We start from the raw sequence: 21,513 nt of genomic DNA, 5'->3' as shown, positions 1-21,513 counted from the left end.
TCAGTATTAAATAGACTTTTTATCATTGGAATCGTATACTTTATATTTCGACTGATTGTAACCGTATTTAAAATATGTTAATAAATTTATTTGTGATACATTTTTTTTCTTGTTACAAAAATTTTCACGCATAGCGTTATTCTGTGCAAATAACTATTTTATTTCGTTCACATTTTAACAAAAATATAATGTTTTATTCATCTCAAGTATATATCTTCTCTTTTTTCTTTATTAAAAAGTTGTTACAAAATAGAAGCAGATTGTGCTATATACGTTCATTAATCTAAAATATTCTTGACCTTTTGTTTCCTATGTTTTTACTCTTAACTAAAAATAAATATATAGCTACATTTTTATAATATACCCACTAAACAAGAAAAAAAAACGAAAGATCAATATACATAGAAATCAGTTTATACTGAATGCTTGTACATTACTTATAGGAACATGATTAATTTATTATTGAAGGTATTAGTTTCCATGCGAATTTATAAAGATCGTTCACTAGTTTTCTCGATAGTTATATTGCACGGTTTCACAGCAATAACTAATAATAAAGTGATGTAAGATATTTCATCTTATTTTACCAAATCTCTATTCAGTATATACAAATATAAATGAAAAAAAATATATATATAGAGTAGTAGAACATTATAATTGAAATGTTCGACGGATATAATCCAAATAATATCCAATGTCAAAAAAGACATTTGAGCAAAACATTGTCGGAAATCTTCTTGTAAACTATACTTATCTATTAAATATCATTTTAAGTAAAATGCACATACATATGTATAGAAAATAGTAAGCCCAAGAAATATGCTAAGCATCAGAACATGATACCAGTGTGGAATGTCACAGACGGTTTTATGAAATATCTTTAGACTGTGTCTAAAAGTTTCGCAGCATCTTCGTCTAGGAGCCAATATAATTCTCCGTTTTGTGGTTGTACACGAGCAGCTGGTAAACTTTCTCTATCTTGTAAGATTCTCTGCGAGATATTAAATTTAAGAATGAAAATATGGCTTTCGTATAAATATAATCAGAAAAATACGTTGTAATTTCAATGATATAATCACCTTAACAACTTCAGCTTTGCCAGATCCAGCAATGGGAAATATGCATTTTTTAGCATTATTTATTACAGGGAGTGTGAGAGTGATGCGAGACGGAGGTGGCTTAGGAGAATCGTTAATTGGACAGACCCACAAGCTTGATTCATTCAAAACCTTATGGCCAGGAAAGAGCGAACATGTATGTCCATCGGGACCCAACCCCAAGAGAAGTACATCGAAACATGGAACACGATCAGGAGGAAAGAAAACTGACATCTTCTTAATGTAATCTTTTGCAGCCTCTTCAGCTATAAATAGGACAATTTTATGAGATAACAAACAAATCTTTCAACGAAAGATAAAGTAGATTCAAAGATTTTACCGGATAAGTCAGAATTAATTTTTATGAATTGATCCTCTGTTACTGGTATTTTTCCAATTAATTTCGCTTTATATTCTCCGTAAGTCGAATCTTTACTGTCGAAAGGAACTACTCTTTCATCGCAGAAGAAAAAGCACCATTTACTCCAGTCGGTTGTGAGGCTAGGTAGACACGTGGCCAACAGTTGTACCAAAGAACCCCCTAATAAGTATTTAAGAAAAATATATAAATATATTATACGTAGATAAGAAAAATATTTGGTTGAGTGGCTATAGCTATTTGTACAGACATTTTTCACTGATATCATATCTTCCATTTACTGCTGAAATGACTTTTCCTCAACAACAATACAGTCAGGGACAATATTAAGTGGACACTCTTAAAAATCGCATAACTTTCGAAAAATTAGTCCAAGCGACTTGAATTTTTCGAAGATGTTATACCGACTAGTTTGCTAGAGAATGAGAATGATTTTACAAATTTCGGTAACTTATATGCACGTACGTTTAAAGATGAGAGCATAAGGGTGAAAAAGTCGCAGATTTTCATAAACATTGCAACATTAACCGATTTCGATAAAATTTTCTACAAAACGCATTTTTTAAATTATCATTACAAGCTCAGATAAAAAAGTTGGCAAAACATAATTTTTAAAATTTCGTATGATTCCCACCAATTGCAATCTAAACAAAAATTTTGTTTACTCATTCTCTAGTAAACTAGTCGGTCTAACATCTTCAAAAAATTCAAGTTCCTTGGACCAATTTTAAAGAAGTTATACGATTTCTGTAATATCACCTTATATTATATAATTACAGAACATCTTTAACATCGTTACTAACCTATGCGTTTTTACATCTTAAAGGCATTGAAGTAAAATTGAAGTAAAAAACAATTCATGCAATACCTAGTATTCTGGGAATGATAAATTACATTGATAGTGAATCATATCACCTGATAATCCAACTTTGAACGTTTCACCGCTAGCAAGTGCCTCTTCGGCACTTGTTTGGAGAAGGTTAGACAAACATGACACCATAGATCCGTCCCGAGGGTCGATTAATATTTTCTCCATTATTTGCGACTAACTTTCAGACAGCTCTCGAATTTTTAGTCATACGTAAATCCAATGTGACGAGTGGAACTATATAGGAAGTGCAAAGATGCAAGGTGTTATTATACAGTTACAGAGCATCGGATAACAGTAATCACAATGCAGCATTAAATATTAACAATGGCACGTGATGATTTTGCGATAACTACCTTCCGAACGATACTAAATAATCATAGTATATTCATTTATTTTGTGTAAAAGACATATATTTTCTGCGTCGTTGGGAAAAACAATTTGTGCTCGGCACATTTTATTGATATAACCTATAATTAACATAGTCTCACAATATATCAATTTTGAAACTGTGCTTCTCAATATTTGTCATATGAAAACGATCTCAACTTTATTGTGAAAACACGACTTCGAGAAATTTTCTCGTAAAACAAGACATATTTATTTGTCGGCAGAAATCTAATTTTGCGATGGAGAACATGTTTTACATACTTACAGGGCTATCCACGTAATTTAGAAATGCTTAGAAACTCGTGCGCGAAAGCGAGCAAGTATAAACAGAGATGGTATAAACGGTAACAGCGCAACTAAATAAAAAAAGGCCTCACTTACTCTGTCGGTAACATTTGGCTAACAGTTTGAGCGTTTTGCCGCTTTTCTGCGCTGTAAGTACGTATACGAAGCGCAAATAATTCGTGCCGGAATTAACATTGCGTCTTATGGGAAAAGCGGCACGAATCATTTGCTGCTGTAATGAATATCCAATATTTTTCATTTTGCATGAATAAATTATCTTTATTGTACAATACAGACACAGAGGATTCACCAGTATACATCCACCAATTTTTTGAGCCCTTGAATAACAATACGGTCCACGTCATTACGTTTGTTGCGCAATGTAAAGCAGCCTCGTTGCTCGTAGTAGAGACATTTTGCGCTCGCAAGTTGACAACGTTTTTTTATCCCTCCAGAACCATGAAGTCATTTAGATTTTCGTGAAAGTCATTCTTGGTTGAGGTTAATAATAATTGTAATTAAAAATTGTAAAAGGGAATAGTGTAAGGTGACGTGAAAGTGATTACTCCGGAACAATGGATATCGAACAAATTCTTCGATACGACATTAAGCAATGTTTAAATTCGATAGTGGTTGGTATAGATACAGAGGTTATCGAAGGATGGAGCAAACTGAAAAAATTAGAAAGCGGGCCAGCGTACGGGCGACTAAGCAATTACGAAAGTATTTTGACGGAAATACTCAACGGTGAGATATCGAATGTGGACGAGGTCCCAGGGATTTTGGCATGGTTCGCAAAGTATCTGACGGAGACACCATTTTCCGTTATCCCGATTTTGAATGCAATCGCAGCGATGATAAGAAACACAGAGATCAGATGTATGTCCGATTTGACGATGATACTCCAAACGTTATTGAAATACAATGTGTATCTGCCAGACACTGCGGATCATTCTTACCTTTGCGAGGCGATTGTCATAAGACTGTCTACGTTCTCAATGCCGCCCGATCCGAAAGAGATTTCCGAGTTCACTGACAATGCAACCAAAGTTCAAAACTTCTTGAAAACAGTACAAACACAGTCTAAGAATATCGAAAGGAACAATTTAATTTTTATATGTCTCCAAACATTATATAGAATTATATCGGACACTAGACGTAAACAAGATCCCGGACCTGGTTTAGCAGCTGTATTACAGCTAGTAGAACCGACCTTCATACCGCAAGCCGTTAATTGGATCCTTTTGGAATCGCTCTATGATGCGCAATTGACTCACGCGTTGAAGGTGCTGTGCAATTGGCTTCCGCAATGCAGGGGAGATCGACTGAGCATCTGGATCATGAAATTTATACTCGGTTTAGAGAAGCAAAACAAATATTCTGTACTTATCGAGGTCACAAAGGCAACCCTCGATGTTATGCTTCACGCTTTGCTGGTTCCGGTAATTCGCCAGAACGCTTCCGAAATTGTGTTTCATGTTTTGAAAAAGCAGGGGTCTCCAGCTCTGTTTCGAGCTACAGAGAGAAATATACAATTAGTTTTAACATTTTTAAAGAAAGAAGATTCTGAATCGAGCAAGGACTGTATGCAAAACTTGATCGATATTTTCAAAGCGCATACATTAAGATTTCCAGGTCAATGTTTGTATAGTAACATAGAAAACAGTTTCCCCGTTCAACCTAGAATGCACGTTGTTAAAGCGATTTTGGATGAACAAGTCTGGGTTAACGAAACGGAAGAGATCGAGCCTATAATCGAATCGCCGAAACCACAATCCGGTAAAGTTGGACTTTCCAATCTTGGGAACACTTGTTATATGAACAGCGTACTGCAAGCACTATTAATGACCAGACAATTTTGTTATGAAGTATTAACGTACAAGTCGTCGAGTAATCCGAACGATCATGTTGTACTTAAGAATTTACAAAAGCTGTTCACTCTTTTATTGTACTCGAAAAGAATTTCATTAGCACCAACTGAAATTCTATTAGCTTCCCGTCCAGTTTATTTTCTACCAGGCCAACAACAAGATAGTTCAGAATTTCTCTGGTTAATATATTATTCTACCGTAAATATACATATTTGTCGATCGAATGTTAATGCTGTTTCTATCAATTGATTTATTTATTTCAACAGTCATTTATTGAATCTCTTGCACGAACAAGAAAAATCTGCTACTGTAAATTGCGAAGCTAACGATTCCAATCTGAAATATAAAGACGACAAAGAAATAAACGATATCGCGTCGACGAATGAGGATGGAGGTTCTATTAAGCGTTGGACAACCGAAGAAGATTTAACTGGAAGTATATCGTTAGAGAGGAAAACGCAATCGTTGGCTGACTTTTCTCAAGGTACCATTTACTGTCGTTTCCAGGATTGCAAGGGTGCGGGATGCGCCTTCTCATTTTTCGATAATGCAAAGATGGGGTTTTTCAGTAGTCGAAAGCGCTAGATAAAAGATCAATCTAGGCCACGATCTAGGCCACGAGCCGTGAAATAAATAATCGCAAATTAAGAATATTAGAACCCGTCATTTCGACGAGTCCCGTAAATCTAGTGTTAACGTTAAATGTTATTCGACAGGTGACGATCTAGCACAGTCCCAGCAGCTCAGCGACTCTCACTCAGACTCTACCGACAGTGGAATACAATCTGTAGGTGGGGAGGACACCGGTACACAGGTACCTCTGGTACACAGGGTTCTAGGAGGGAAATGCAAAATTACTTACCAGTGTGCACAGTGTGATACTAGTTCCCATAATACGGACAAGTTTCGCGACTTGCAACTGTGTTTCCCAGAGGAGATACAGGAGAACCAAGAGGTATCCGTGCAAGATCTCATCAACTACTATCTAACGCCTGAGAAGCTGACCGGCGATAACAAGTATCGATGCGACAAGTGTATGAAACTGTGCGATGCACAAAGGATTATCAAAATCCTGCACACGCCGACCTATCTGATCTTGATACTGAAGCATTTCCGTTACGATTTCGATACCCGGTTACGAACGAAACTCCGGCACAAAGTAATGTATAACGAAACTATTCAGTTACCGGTATTGACACCGTTATGCACAACCACCGAAACGTACCAACTATACGCTGCTGTAGTACACTCCGGCTACAGCGTGGATTACGGTCATTACTTCACGTACGCACGTGACTCGAAGCAGAATTGGTACAAGTTCAACGACAGCTACGTTTCACAGACGACTTTCAACGACTTCAAGGACCTGAAACCGCCTGATACACCGTATATATTATTCTACGAGAAGTCCGTACCGTTCGAGGGGGTTTGCGACGAGGATAAACCGGAATTAACGACGCTGAGCAAAGCACTGCAAAGCCTGGTGGCGAACGATACCACGGCTTACATCGAGGAACTAAGGCATCAGGCGGAGAAGTCTCAACATGGCCGACAAAGCTCCGTGCTGCTGCGGAGGAACGAGAATTCCGACGATGAGAATCCTCCTCCGAGCAGTTGTCGAGGCGCAGTTAACATGCCCACGCGTCGTTTTCTTTATTAGGTTAATTTCATATTTAAATAATATATTCTTTTATGAGAAATTGAAGTTTCCGGTGACTTTGTAATACATATTCCTTACGACTACGGGGAGGAGAAGATAACGGTTCCTTTGTAATTACAGTGCTATTTGCCTCGATCGGTGTAAGTGTTCAGTACCCCTGACAAAAGAAACAGTATTTTATAAAAATTAATATGTATTGGGTTGGCAAGAAAGTAATTTCGGTATTTTAAGGTGAAATGGAAAACTCAATTTTGCTTATTCAAGCAATGAACTTCAATTCGTAATAAACGATCGAAACTTTAAACAATAAAATATTTTTCATTTTGTTCGATGATCTTTCGCCATCTTTCTGGCAGCTTCACAATTCCGTGCTCATAAAACTTCTGATCTTTATCGGCAAAAAACTGATCCAAGTGCGATTTCAGGTAATCATCATTTTACCTTAAGATAATTACTTTCTTGCCAACCCGATATATTACCGTAGCCCGATTTCTTTTTTAATATTTCCGATGTACGTTTATCGTTCGACACACGGTGTACCACGTATGTATAAAAACGTTACGTAAATTCTGTTTTCGGCTCCACAAGGGAGAAAGAACGATCGCCGTTGCTCTCAGAGGGTCGTGTCTAAGGAAGGAGAATTTTTCATTCCTGTCTCATAGCAGTTTGTACAAAAAGAAATAACTCTGTGTAACACGTTAGACGATGCACATTATACTCTACGACATTTTGTGTACGACATTTCATAACGGTTCATAAAACATGTTCGAGTAAACGCGTTGTAACAAATTCGTACCGTAGATCGGTGAATACTGCATTCAACTGTTGTCAAGTACAGTGACAGAATTTTCATCGGACTTTTCTAATTAGTCGTTTCCTCGCGCAGAGAAACGACGTTATACGAGGAACTGTGTCAAAGATGATAAGCTCGAGATACTTTGCAAGAAGCGTAACGTAATTGGCTGTGTTTATACGTGCGTGCGTGTTTACAAATATGCAAAGGTGTTTTACGAAAAGACCGGGAACACTATCAGTTTGATAATCATCGGCTTTCCTTGTTCTCCGTACCCAGTTAGTTCAGACTAGCGCTCATTATTTGTCGATGCTATGCCACGTTCCAAATTGCTGAAGCTTATCCACGACATCGCATCTCATATACAAGGTGTTCGTAAATTCGTAACTTACTTGACAAACGGCATTTCTGGTTCGGGATGAGCGGTAACAACGCTGGGAGCACCGTTCGATCGAAACGTCTTTGGATCGTTTTGTTCGATCCGGTGTTGCTAGCGTTGGAGAAGTGAATTCGACGATTTTTCGCGAGTTTACTTCGCACGTACCTATCCGTAGCGTTCTACGAAAACGAACAGGGCAAACCTGAGAAAAAGTGTACGATCGATAGTTGCTATTATTGTAAATAGATGTATTTAATCATAGTTACGATTTAAAAGGAAAAGAAAACACTCCAAGCATTACGAATCTGTGATAAATTTGTACTGTCAAATTGATAATGTTAATTTTCTCTTAGCTCAGTATTCAAACGAAACGACTACACATCAGCCACTTTAATTTATAAATGATTCAAGAAACGCTCTTAGTGTACAGTATTCGTTAGGTCTTATAGATTTGTAAATGCCCCTAGACAGTTCGCGCGAACAAATTCTTCATGTAACATCGTTTATTTATTGTTCATTCGATATATATATATATATATTTTCATGATATTATATATGAATATATATATATATATAATATAAATATATATTTATTATATTATATATGAATATATATATTCATCACTACGAAGAATGGCACAAAACAGAGAGGGAGAGATAGAGAGAGAGAGAGCACGAGCATTAAGCGGCCGCGGGAAGTGAAGAAGCGAGCGTTCGAACAGATCATTTTAAACTGCACAATCGCATCGTCGGCATTGATCAAACGATTTACAACGTGTGGTGCTTTTGGTTTCTATCCGTGTTTTATTTATGTTACATTAACCGTAACTATAATGTAGACCGAGTGTGAAAGACTTATTAAAGTACAGTTCGAAACAATAAAAATAGATCATTGATGCTTGTCCAGTCTCCGGCGATCTTCGTCATTTATAGACTGCGGATCTTTATGCAAAATAAAAGCTTTCCACCCGAATTGCAACAAGCTGGGGTGAAAAAAATATTTAATTTCTTTTTGAACGTGTTCAATAGGTTAAAATTAATATAGTAGTACGTTTAAATCTTTCAAATTTTCTTACTGTCAGAAATTAGACCTACCCATTTTTATCATAAATGCATAAAATCCGCCGTCTAGTCATTTATCATCCTCTGCTTCTCTAGGAAACATTACATGCTATTCTCAACGTGGATCACTTCGTCAGATGTTTTACAAAATATTACAGAATCACCGATTTTATGCAACGAACATACATATATATATTTACTTTCTGAAACGCGTCTTCTCGTCAAATCGCCTGCACGTCGAATCCACGTGTTTGTTTTGGCTTTGCGCGTCGTAATTGGAGATATCCCGTTTGATAACGATAAATCCATTTCGTGATCGAGACTGCCTTCCGTAGGACTTCCATAATACCCATTTTCGACTGCGACTGTCGAGTCTGACAGATCGGTGTATTTTTTCATTCAGTTATTCGTAAACATCGCGATCTATCCGACGGAGCCATGAAGACAGTTTACTTAGCCGCTGTTACTAGTAAGTTCGAATGTATTGTCATCGTAGCATATTTTGTTGCACATATTGGATCGTTAATTGACGCTAGACGGAAAAAGCAGTTTCTATTATTGTCTTTAGTGTCGAATTCGCAGACAGAAAAAGGAAGCTAAGCTATTCGAAACTTGAGATGGCGTATATTTTTCATTTCTCTCGTCTAATTAACTATTTAATATTTCTTTTTCTGCTTGACTCAACAATTCGAAAGGTTTTGTGTTTTTCCATTTCGTTTTTTAAAAGATTTCTTGTCGCTTTCTTGATGAGAACCTTCAATTTCTTCATTCTAGATTATTATAATTAGACGGATTATAATTTGCACATCTTTATGCAAAATAAAAATTGTCTGCATCGATTGCAAGAAATAGAAACCAAATCGAATGTTATTTCTTCCCTTAATGATTTTCATAGAGCAGAAATTATATATATATGGACGTCTTTAATTTCTAAAATTTTTCAATATAATTTTCAATTTCACGCAGTCTATCATCTTGCAGTCTTATTATAACGGTTTGTGAATGTGTCACAATTAATTTTCCTGATCAATTCATTGAGTTGAGACATTGTTACAACGCTCGAGCACGCGACCGAAACAATTAAATTGAATTGTATTATCTTGTATCGATACTTGAGACGACGTCAATGATTTCGACTAAGATTATGACAATGCTGTTTCGATAATTGTTTGATAACACAGCAAACACTGATGGAAATCAGCAGTATTGACGACTATCGCTAAAATGACCCCGCGATTATCCTCTAACCACGGAATCCGGAGAACGAAACGCAAACAATTTTTCCAATTTCTTTTTACACAGTTTTCGCAATTACGGAGGTCGAATAAATCTTGCGCATTTCTTAGCAAGACGGCCAATGAAAAAGCGTGGAAATTACAAGTACAAACTGATGGTGTCCCGCGTGTAGAGTTACAAATTATTCCAGCAAGGATTAATAAATTCGTTCTACTGAAACGAAGACTTGTTCATTTCAGACACAAATTCATCTTATTTTATTAAATGTGTAAAACAGCCTTTGGTGCACGGGTTGGGTTCGTTGGATGAAGAAAATTTTGTCTCTCTTCTGTAGCTCCAGCTAGATTCCCCTGTTTGACAATTTTATTAATCACGAAGAGTAGATCGTTGGATCTTTCGAATCCTCTTCGTGCACCAATGAAAAAACTTTCCAACTGTGGGATTGAACAAACGGTTTTTCTTTTTCTTTTCTAGAGAAAAAAATTTGTTGAAATAATCTATTTTAAAAGAACTTTCCAATTGAGGGATTGAATGAACGTTCTCCTTTTTCTTTTCTACAGACAAATTTTGTTGAAATATTCTATTTTAATTTAATATTCTATTTTTTAAAAGAACTTTCCAATTGAGGGATAGAATGAACGTTTCTTTCCCTTTTCTACAGAAAAATTTTGTTGAAATATTCTATTTTAATTTAATATTGTATTTTAAAAGAACTTTTCAATTAAGGGATAGAATAAACGTTTCTTTCCCTTTTCTACAGAAAAATTTTGTTGAAATATTGTATTTTCATTTAATCGCTAGGTTGTTTGGGCATGATGTCCTACGGCTTATGTTTCGGCTGGTCGTCGCCGTCTTTGCCTCAGCTTTTGGGAATTGGCAGTCCTGTACCTCTGACATCCCATCAGGCAACATGGGTCACGTCGTGCCAAATGCTGGGTGCAGTCGGTGGCGCGTTGCTATGCACCTATGTCATCAACATAATCGGCAGAAAGTGGACTATGGTTCTCACAGTAGTGCCAGCGATCGTATCGTGGTTGATGATCGCTTTCGCTCGATCCGTCTGGGTAACTACAACATTTTCGTTCCATCATCTGCACGCGTGTATATTTTCAACAAAATATTGATCAGTATTTGGTACTAATCGATAACAAATCGAGAAATTCAATTCAGATTAATTCAGACAGATTCACGTGTCAATCAATCTGATATTACTTCTGTTCAGGATTCTTTGCGATAACACTGACACTTTAAGCCGCGATCGTGAAATATTAAATTGTATCAACGTAACAATAATCGCGAAGAGATTCTGTTGTTACGATATTACTCGGCTTTGCTTTTCCCTGGAAAAGTAAAATTGGACTGGAACCAATACTGAAATGATCTACGAAGCAATAATACCAGACATATAATAACAAAATAGAATTGGAATACGCGTACTTTCATTGATACAATTTCTGCAAGTCGTTGTTGTCAATCCTTATCTGGCGAAACAAATATTTAAAATACTATTTAATATTCTAGATTTGATTTTGCTTAATGGAAATAGTATTTTAAATATAATAATACAATTTCGAAAATGAAATATTTCTATTTGAACAATCTGAACCACAATATAAAATATTTCTGTCTTAACAATGTGAAACACGAAGTAAAAAATGTTTTACTTTTAAAGTTGTGCGCACACTTTAAAATAAATAGGATTACCTACTATTTGCCATTTAAAATACTATTAGGTCGTTACGTATGAGACTTGACAAATAAAACACAAATTTGTCAAGTTTCATACTTAACTACCTGATATTTTTACGTAGCTCTGACTGAAGTTTCTAAGAAAAAAGAAGTTAAGAGATCTGATTGTCTGCACAGGAACTGTACACAGCTAGAGTGTTCTGCGGATTGAGTACCGGTTCCGGCTACACGTCCGTCATAATGTACACCGGCGAGATCTCTCCAGCTCGCATCAGAGGGATTCTAACGTCCGCGTTGACGTTAGCTGCAAAATCCGGCATATTCTTCGAGTGGGCGATAGGTCCGTTCCTCTCGGTGAGGGATCTCGCCCTTACATCCATGTCGTTACCGATCCTCTTCGTATTGGCCGTGATTTGGGTGCCGGAGTCACCGTACCATCTGATGCGTAGCGGGAAATACGACGAAGCGATTACGAGTCTCACGCAATTAAGAGGAACCGCGGATGTCACCGAGGAGGCTAAGCTCATAGAAAAGTCCGTGAAAGTGGACCTAGCGAGCGACACCGGCCTGAGAGAGCTGCTCAACGTGTCGGGAAATCGCAAGTAAGTCAAACGCACCGTTTCTGAGTCGTTAACTCGACATCTCGTTGCACTCCATTTGTTTAAACATGTGGGAGCCACGAAACTGTTCTTTGAAATAAATGTCGAACGAAACACTTAAAATAGTAGGGAGTTGTTGGCAACAAAATTGAAAAATAGTTCAGAGTGCAAAGGGTTAAACAACGATCCTCCACCGTTGTTACCTCCGGCGAAGGAAGAGATCCATTCAGCAACAGGTGTGAGAGGGTAACTATGATCAGTAGACTGCGGATTTGATGCATTTATGACAAAAATCGGTAAGCACAATTTAAAGTAGTGGACATATTAAAAAGATTTAAAGACGTCAGAGCGTATTGGCTTCAGCTTAATCAAATAATTAAAAGAAGAAATAAATTTTTATTTCGCTCCTGTGTCTTGCAATCAATGCAAACATTTTTTATTTTGCATAAAGATCCGCAGTCTAATGATCGGTGAAAAAGATCTCCTCGCTCGAGAAACAGTAAGACGATCTTTCTGAAAAACCTCTGAAAAGGTTTTGTAACGATGTTCGCTGATTTGTTTCCAGAGCCCTGATCGTCGTGGTGACCTTGGTGCTGATCCAACAATGGAGCGGCAGCATGGCGGTGCTGTCGTACGCCCAGCTGATTTTCGCCGCGACAGGCAACAGCTTCGAGAGCAAGTACGTGACGATGATAGTGGGTGTCGTGCAAATTGTTTGCGCGCTGCTCAGCACGGTCGTAGTCGACAGTCTGGGAAGACGTACCTTGTTGATGGCCTCGACACTCGGCACCGGGTTGTCAACCGCAGTTGTCGGCACGTTCTTCTACATTCAGGGAATCGGGAGCGACGTAACCGACATCGTTTGGATGCCGGCGATTGGCACGATCTTTTACATTTTCACGTACGCCATAGGGCTGGCTGGGCTGCCGTTCACCATGATCAGCGAGGTGTTCCCAACGAACGTGAAAGCGCTCGGCAGCACAATCGGGATCTTGTGCTGCAACGCGTTCGCGTTCTCGGTTACATTTGCTTATCTGATCATCGACGAGCAGCTCGGCAAGCACACCGCCTTCTGGTTGTACGCGGCTGTCAGCTTCGTCGGTACGCTCTTCGTCTACTTCTACGTACCCGAGACGCGCAGGAAAACGCTGCAGGAGGTGCAGAACCAGCTGCACGGTCGAAAGATCTTCTAGATTCTAGGTTATGCTATGAAAGTATGTATAAGTTATGAGTAGACTCCGGGTGTTTATGCAAAATATAAAGTTTGTGCATCACTTGCGAAACGCAGGAGCTGAATATAAATTTATTTTCTCCATTAATAATTTGAATGTGGTGAAAATTATGCAGGGTGTCGCCGCACGGGTGGTACAACCGAGCGGGGGGCGATACCACATGTAAAAATAAGTCGATAAAAAGGAATAATATTTTCTCGTTTGACGAGAAAATTGAATTTAAGGGAATAGACTCGTTTTCATGCGGGATTCGCCTTCTGATTTCTCGATAATACAAACACGGGGTTTTTCACCGAGTGAAAACGCTAAATAAAAGATCGATTTAGGGCGCTATCTCCCTCAAAAGTCTTATTTTTTCTTTTACGAGGCTATGAAAATAGCCACATGCGCAGTTGTATGCTTCCGAATGACGCAAATTACGCCTCGTAAACGGAAAAATAGGACTTTTGAGGGAGATAGCGCCCTAAATCGATCTTTTATTTAGCGTTTTCACTCGGTGAAAAACCCCGTGTTTGTATTATCGAGAAATCAGAAGGCGAATCCCGCATGAAAACGAGTCTATTCCCTTAAATTCAATTTTCTCGTCAAACGAGAAAATATTATTCGCAATCAATGTGAAACATTTTTATTTTGCATACGGATCCGCAGTCTAGTTATGAAACGTCGATTTGTACTATTTGCGCAGACACGGAACGGTTCCGTTCAGCACCGTTCAGACGAACATTCTTTAATGCAGTTGAGTGTAGGTGTTCATGCTATCCGCACAGACGGGTTCCGTTCAGTATAATAATATTTCTGTAGTTTAGTTTCCGATACGAGTCTGTGCTGGTACAATTCAATTTATGTTCGAATGCATTAAAGAGTGTTTGTCTGATCGATGCTGAATGGGACCGTTTCGTGTCTGCGCGGATGGTGTAAATCGGGCATGCACAACTGGACGATTTGGGAGCGCGAACTCTCTACTGCAACATGAGCCGCTCACGAGCCTTAATTAGGCGTGGCTTCCACGCCCCCGGAGCCAGGACGATATCCCGTGTGCTCCAAATTGTTCGACTCGCTCAGATCTGTTGAATGCTGTGAGATTCTATCGTGGAAATAAAGATAACCCTTTTTTATTTTAAAGAGACCGGAAGAAATGATTCAGTTTCCACGCCCCCGGAGCCAGGACGATGTCCTGTGTCTTCCAAATTGTTCGACTAGTTCAGATCTGTTGGATGCTGTGAGATTCTATCGTGGAAATAAAGATAACCCTTTTTTATTTTAAAGAGACCGGAAGAAATGATTCAGTTTCCACGCCCCCGGAGCCAGGACGATGTCCTGTGTCTTCCAAATTGTTCGACTAGTTCAGATCTGTAGAATGCTGTGAGATTCCACCACGAAAATAAAGATAACGCGTTTTTATTTTAAAGAGAGTGGTAGGAATTATATTCGGTTTCCACGCCCCCGGAGGCAGGACGATGTCCCGTGTGCTCCAAATTAGGGCTGTTACTTTTTCGAAGCTTCGACTCTTTGCAGATTCGAGGGATTCGAAGGAACGAAGGGAACCTCGAAGTTTCTGAAATCGAAGCTTCGAAGCTTCGGAATCTACGACCTTCAAAATAAAGTAACAGCCCTACTCCAAATTGTTCGACTCACTCAGATCTGTAGAGGACGCTGTGAGATTCCACCGTGAAAATAAAGATAATGCGTTTTTATTTTAATGAGGGCGGAAGAAACGATTCGATTCTCGCAGTTGCGGTGTTGTCGCGAGTTTATTTGACTGTAACTTGTCGAATTCTGGAGTCACCAACTCGTTCTCGAATGTCACTGGAGCCAGGACGATGTCCCGAGTGCTCCAAATGGTTCGACTCGCTCAGATCTGTAGAGGACGCTGTGAGATTCCACCGTGAAAATAAAGATAATGCGTTTTTATTTTTAAGAGGGCGGAAGAAACGATTCGGTTCTTGCAGTTGCGGCGTTGCCGCGAGTTTATTTGACTGTAACTTGTCGAATTTCGGAGTCACGAAGCTCGCTCTCGAAGATAACTGGGTCGCGTGCCTCATCCTTGCCAGAAATCGGGATCTTAATTGGGGTATTCATAACTTCGTTGATCGGGGATCAGATAGGCTGGAAATACGTGCTCCCCAGCTCGTTACTGCCATTCAGTACGAGCCAGATGATACCCCTCTTTTACAACGGCGCGGCTCTGGTTCGCCACACCGCACCGCACCGATTCGAACATATTATTAGGCAGTTCATTTCGTCAACGACCCCCTGGAATTCCTGAATAATCCAAATTTGATTAAACGAACGTTTAAAACTACACCGAGTCACTCGTTCTCAACCAGAAGAACAGAAAAACAAAGTAATTTCGTCGAGCAGTCTCTCAGCCACCTCATATTTCATTGTTGTTCGTTATTCCGTTTTCCTTATTTGTTTAACGTTTCCTTCTTGGTAAGCCGGGAGCTTAGAGCTTGCAGCGATGTGCACGACGACATTTTGCTAAGCTTCTTGTTAACGGGAACGGCACACAGCACTTTGTTAACTTGCAATTAAATTACAGCTCGCTGGTAATTTTCAACTCCTCGCGCGACTCAAAGCGTTCTGGCTAAGTAAGTCTGTGGAGGAGGTATAGACAATTCCGGAGGCTTAGGGAAACAGTCGAGCATGTCTGATACTATTGTGTCTCGGTTAGTTTGATCATTGTTGAATCATTGAACGATTTTGTTCTTTATATTCTTTGCGAAGCCTGAACAAATAAATAAAGAAACGAAATGAGCAACAAGTGGAATACAGAGGAGAAAAATTGAAGCATTGAAACTGTTTGTTTATACGAGAGAGTTAATTTGTCTGTGCTTTCTTTGCTTCGTTAATCTTTACTGTTTATTCAAGATTTAACGCTGAACCTACCAATCATTAGAAGCTTACATCTGGTAAATAAAAATTGCAACACTAAATTTATTGAGATTGTAATTTTCAATATAATAGATTACTAGACAGCGGATCTTTAAGCATTTATGGCAAAAATTATTCGGCCTAATTTAAAACGATAAACGTATTATAAAATTTAAAGATATTGTTACATTATCTTCAACCTATTGAACATATTAAGAAAGGAAATAAATCTCTATTTCACTCTAGTTTGTTGTAATTCGCATGAAAAATCCGCTGTCGATAGATTACAATCTCAATATTTTATTCAATCTTAATCTCTGTATTTTCAATATAATGGATAGTCGGACAAGGAAATTTATTCCATTATTTTCCATAAATAAATTTCAAAAAAAAATATATAAAAAAACTTTTTAAAAACCACGCTTATATTAAATTGCACTAAAAAGGAGAAAATAATTTTTTTATACATTAGCGACAATATAAAGATTGCGTCAATATAGTTTAGCGCTCCACGCTTTTATTTATTGTCGCTAATGTGTAAAAAAATTATTTTCTCCTTTTTAGTGCATTCTAATATAAGCGTGGTTTTTAAAAAGTTTTTTTTATATACTGGTATGTGAAATAGTAAGATATAGAAACGCAATATATGGAAATACGCGAGATAAAATGAGGGGATGATTCCGAGAGATTCTCTTGATGGAGTCCGAAATTGTCCGAAATGAAACTGAATGAAAACACCACGACCACACTGAGCTCCTTCGGTGGGCCAGTGGAGTGGGGATGAGTCGGAGTGGGAACGCGTGGTGGAGTAGGGAGCGCTGGCACGCGGAGTGGGGATGGCTGAACGCGATGATGTACTACCAAGCGTCGCGCGGCGAGTTGTGACGCAGTTCTTTTTAAAAATTTGTTTTTAAATATTGCAATGCCATCCAGTTCTGAGCTATGTTTAAAGTTTCAAGTCTCTAGCTCATCGGGAAGTGGTTTAAAAGTCGATTACAAGATTTGACGCATGCAACGACCACTCGGCAAGCTAAAATAAGCGTGGTAAAAATTGGAAATTGCATAAACATCCGCAGTCTAATAATAACATTGATTATGTTAATTGTTTAAACGTATAGCGACGTCGGGGGATTAACTATTCCGGTTGGATTGCGTTCATCACTGGCTGATCTATACAGCTCGTTACTACTGACGCTGATCCTATGAGTTCCATCACTACTAACAGTGATTATATTATGTATAATCCCGACGGCGATCAAACGGATCCGCGCGATTACGAAGCGGTCGTTCTTGTGCATTCATAGCGCACGGAAACGCTGGCAATAATAAACACGTGGAAAGAACCAATTAGAAATTGTTATTTTACTTTTTTACTGCTCACCGTTTCAGCTGGTTAACCCCTCGCCGCATTTTAACGAGTTGCATAACAAATATGAATGTTACGCCTTTCTTTTTAAACGAAATCAAATTTGATTCGTTTGTAATCAATATTTAAGCACTAAAACAAATGTAGCCATACAGAAACTATTTTTCTTTTCTCTTCTACGACGGTTTTGGGGATAATGAAAAGAAGAGGTTCAGAAAATGATAAAATGAATATTTATGGTCAACCGAGCATCGAACGTGACTGGTATTATTTCACAATAATAATACTATACTACAACATTTATGTAGATTTTGTACGATTTTTATTCGTGCTTGAATAAACACGCTTATTAAAACATTTCTCGTGAAAACATTTTTATAGTTTCAGTAAAGGAAAAAATTCGAATAAAATCATTTTGACCCGTGCGGTAATTCTATCCTGATAGTAATGCTAAAGCGCACCGTGTGCTTGTGTGAAGAAGCTTATTGAAACATTTCTCGTGCAAAACATTTTTATCATTTCAGTAAAAGAACCAATTAAAATATGGCCATTCGGTGGTTTCGTTAAATCTTGCGTTAAATCTTGCGTTATAGAAATTTCTGTTTTTATGAGGAAACCGTGTTTACTCTCATTCTTTTATGTCGAACGTGTACCATGAATCGGATGCACGCGACTGGTTAATGTCTGCTCGCTGTCAACCGCACGTGTTAATATTTAACCATAGCACTCGGCTTTAAAATGAATGGGCAAGTCGTGCGTTTGACAAATGCCGTTCGAAGACCGTGTTTACCGGGACTCGGCTGTAGGTTTTCAGGTCTGGCACAATCCAGTGATTTGAAAATAAGCTTGCTTGATAAAGAATTCGTTGTTTATCAATAGATCTATTGGGTCGGCAAGAAGAAAGCAATTTCGGTATTTTAAGGTGAAATAGAGCCCAATATTTTTATTCAAGCAGTGAACTTTAATGAATACGATATTTTCCCTTCTGTTCGACGATTTTTTGCCGAAAAGAATAAATAAGAAAATATCTTATTGATTAATGTTCATCGCTTGAATAAAGAAATTCGGTTTTATTTCACCTTAACCGCTTGCTCTACGATTTATCTTACGGTTTTGGTGATTAGAACTTTTTTGTAGTTTGTAATTTTTTGGAAAAGGAAAAAATTTGTCTTATCTATTGTATGTCTATAATATTCTCCAATAGCTGTACATTAACAAAACTAAAGTAGAATTTATTTCGGTTTAAAGGAAATTAATAGCACACACATATTTATTAGACTCCGTTCAGACTCTTAACCCTTTGCACTCCGAGATATTTTAACTCGAAATTAAACATTTCTGCCCCTACCTGGAATAATTCCATTCTATATCATTTTTTTTTCATTTTATGGATATGAAATTGATGTAACACCTCCTTGAATACCACTGTCCAACAAATTTCAACTTTTTTATGTTTCCTAATTACTGTTGGGTGGATCTTACAGAGTTTCTTGCGCCGATTCCGAATCTGTCCTTAATTTTTCTCTTCTAGACGTACAGTTTGTGAGAAAATGGAGTTTTAAAGAAAGACATATTTTTCAACTTTGAACGAATATTGTGATGTTATTATAAAAGATATTGAATTGTTCTTTACGGAAGAAGATTCTGTAGACTTCCCCGAATACAGTGATATCCAATATTAATACATTATGATTGTTTAAACATGTTTAAATAATTATTAAAGACGGAGAGACACCACTTTTGCATTAATTTTTGAGGATATTTTTCAATTCATCTCAAAAAATATGGGTCCAGCGGAAAATCGAACTATACCACGCGATAGAGCAGACTTTTATCTTGAGAAACCATCCTTTCAAGTTTGCATGGTCGACGTTCTTTTCCAACCAGAAAGCAAAATATCTTCGTCCGACATGCCGACGCGCTGTATCCCGTGGAACGCCTAAAAATTGTTTAAACATGTTTAAACAGTCATAATGTATTAATATTGAATATCACTGTATTCGGGAAAGTCTACAGATTCTTCTGCCGTAAAGAACAATTCAATATCTTTTACAATAACATCACAATATTTGTTTAAAAAGTCATGTTTCTCGAAAACTGTGCGTCTAGGAGAAAAATTAAGGGCAGATTCGGAATCAGCGCAAAAATCTTTATAAGATCCACCCAACAGTAATTGTGGAACAAATTTGGTGTTGGACAGTGTACTTAAATGTTTAGCAACTGATTAGACACCAACATATATTTAATAGCGTAAACAATATTTTGAATAATGGCAGAGCAATTTTTAGTGGCGTTTCAGAATCGCCATTGGAGTGCTAAGAGTTAAAATACCGAAATTACTTTCTTGCCAACCCAATATTTCGCAAATACCGTTCATCAGAATGAAGTAGACGAACGCAGGAATAAACCGCGATAATTCAGCAACGAAGTTCTTGCGAAAGTCTATCAAATAAATTCAGCGTAACAGAATTACCGTTCATCGATGGGTAGCGAAGCACCGTACCGGTCGCTGCAGCTCCTGTTAATTAGCATCCTGGTAATCAATGCTGTTATCTACAGTGTAAACTGCGAATAAACACACGCTAACTTGTGTGTAAAACACTCCACGTACACGCTGCACGTATAGTAACCCCGGCAATTACGTTAAAGCTTCCATCAAACTGCTCTGAAAAGTGAGCTCGAGGAAAGTGACTATAATAGTCGCGACGTGACGTGTAAATAAGTCGATGGAAGTTTGTAAGCTTTTAGCGAAGCATGAATTTATGCACTTATACCGAATTCTTAACCCTTTCGGTCATGGCGTCCTCATATAAGGACATACAGAATAAAAGCTTGGTGTGTTATCTAAATTCGGTAAATTTTATTGTTTGTAAAAGTTGTCTTCATACTGAAACAAAATACATTCGTGACCGAAAGGATTGAAATATCGTTTAACATAAAATATACCACGACCGTGACATTTTTTACTTCATAGTCATTGAAGTTGCAAGGATAATTCCATTAGAAATTATTAAATGAATTTCTTCATTCAAGCATGTATAAAAATTGCAAGAACTTTAAAACAATCTGTAGCAATCGCATTTCGTGCTAGGTACAATTAGTGTTAACGATATTATTGAAATCATGAAGTAATTATTGAAATTATGAAGTAGGGTAAGGTTGCTCAAGTCGTACCTATAAAGAAAAAAAACCGTACAAAGCTTAGGATTTATCAAATAAATAGAAATTGAATGTGTTATTCAAAACTTGTGTTAATATTGTCGTTATTTATTATAATGAAATTAGAAAATCGTGGAGCCTGAAAGGAATAAGTTGGAAAGTGGCGGTGTGTGTCCCACGCCAAAAAAACCATGATCCGAAGGTCATACAAGAAAGTTTATTGAATAAAAAAGATGCCCCTACTTATTTTAAACTAAACAAAGGAAAAACCATCAAGATTCATCATTGGAGTCCTGAGATATTTAATTTTATGTAAACTCAAAAAATGATGGTTTTTTGCGATTATCTGGAAATCAAGGCCGAAACAAAAAAAGTGATAGGGGTAAAAGTTGTTCCATTTGGGGTCCTCTACAGCTGGTTAACGTTTGGTCGTTTAAAAACGGATGACCCTGTATATTAGATTTCAATAATAATCAACTATTTATCTCAATGATCTTAATCGTAGAAAATATTAGAATAACTGTTATTTTTGGTCGCTGGTGCCGATGTCAATTAATTCCCACTTAAAAAATAA

At 37.6% G+C, this 21,513-nt stretch overlaps 3 protein-coding genes across 4 annotated transcripts; 2 read left to right on the top strand and 1 right to left on the bottom strand.

Moving 5' to 3' along the window:
* Positions 1-211: 211 nt before the first annotated feature.
* Pgls (6-phosphogluconolactonase) lies at positions 212-3,147 on the bottom strand. 2 transcript variants are annotated; one of them, XM_076430310.1, is made up of 5 exons: positions 3,000-3,147; positions 2,392-2,581; positions 1,438-1,638; positions 1,080-1,363; positions 212-991 (listed from the first exon to the last, which is right to left on the bottom strand). In XM_076430310.1, exons 2-5 carry the CDS (start codon positions 2,510-2,512, stop codon positions 881-883), a joined length of 717 nt encoding a protein of 238 aa, XP_076286425.1. In that variant the 5' UTR covers positions 2,513-2,581; positions 3,000-3,147; the 3' UTR covers positions 212-880. The 2 variants fall into 2 exon arrangements, with proteins under 2 accessions (XP_076286425.1, XP_076286426.1); XM_076430311.1 differs by lacking the exon at positions 3,000-3,147 and adding an exon at positions 2,701-2,979.
* A 231-nt stretch (positions 3,148-3,378) lies between these two features.
* Positions 3,379-8,607, top strand: LOC143212024 (ubiquitin carboxyl-terminal hydrolase 38). Its single transcript, XM_076430288.1, has 3 exons — positions 3,379-5,069; positions 5,157-5,374; positions 5,607-8,607. Exons 1-3 carry the CDS (start codon positions 3,595-3,597, stop codon positions 6,548-6,550), a joined length of 2,637 nt encoding a protein of 878 aa, XP_076286403.1. The 5' UTR covers positions 3,379-3,594; the 3' UTR covers positions 6,551-8,607.
* Positions 8,608-8,745: 138 nt separating this feature from the next.
* Positions 8,746-21,472, top strand: LOC143212029 (facilitated trehalose transporter Tret1-like). The gene is made up of 3 exons (XM_076430302.1): positions 8,746-11,084; positions 11,887-12,311; positions 12,874-21,472. Exons 1-3 carry the CDS (start codon positions 10,833-10,835, stop codon positions 13,499-13,501), a joined length of 1,305 nt encoding a protein of 434 aa, XP_076286417.1. The 5' UTR covers positions 8,746-10,832; the 3' UTR covers positions 13,502-21,472.
* The last annotated feature ends 41 nt before the right edge of the window (positions 21,473-21,513 follow it).

Source organism: Lasioglossum baleicum, chromosome 9, assembly GCF_051020765.1.
Source record: "Lasioglossum baleicum chromosome 9, iyLasBale1, whole genome shotgun sequence".
Classification (NCBI taxonomy): domain Eukaryota; kingdom Metazoa; phylum Arthropoda; class Insecta; order Hymenoptera; family Halictidae; genus Lasioglossum; species Lasioglossum baleicum.
The sequence above is the reverse complement of the archived record's forward strand: the minus strand, read 5'-3'. Positions and strand labels throughout refer to the sequence as shown.

Bases quoted from the DNA above. Each gene is read 5' to 3' on its own strand.
- Pgls (XM_076430310.1), bottom strand. From the start codon at position 2,512: ATGGAGAAAATATTAATCGACCCTCGGGACGGATCTATGGTGTCATGT. The intron at 1,639-2,391 runs GTGATATGATTC...AATACTTATTAG, and splicing joins GTTCAAAGTTGGATTATCAG to GGGGTTCTTTGGTACAACTG. The intron at 1,364-1,437 runs GTAAAATCTTTG...TCCTATTTATAG, and splicing joins AATTAATTCTGACTTATCCG to CTGAAGAGGCTGCAAAAGAT.
- LOC143212024 (XM_076430288.1), top strand. From the start codon at position 3,595: ATGGATATCGAACAAATTCTTCGATACGACATTAAGCAATGTTTAAAT. The intron at 5,070-5,156 runs GTTAATATATTA...TTATTTCAACAG, and splicing joins GATAGTTCAGAATTTCTCTG to TCATTTATTGAATCTCTTGC. The intron at 5,375-5,606 runs GTACCATTTACT...GTTATTCGACAG, and splicing joins GTTGGCTGACTTTTCTCAAG to GTGACGATCTAGCACAGTCC.
- LOC143212029 (XM_076430302.1), top strand. From the start codon at position 10,833: ATGATGTCCTACGGCTTATGTTTCGGCTGGTCGTCGCCGTCTTTGCCT. The intron at 11,085-11,886 runs GTAACTACAACA...TTGTCTGCACAG, and splicing joins CTTTCGCTCGATCCGTCTGG to GAACTGTACACAGCTAGAGT. The intron at 12,312-12,873 runs GTAAGTCAAACG...ATTTGTTTCCAG, and splicing joins AACGTGTCGGGAAATCGCAA to AGCCCTGATCGTCGTGGTGA.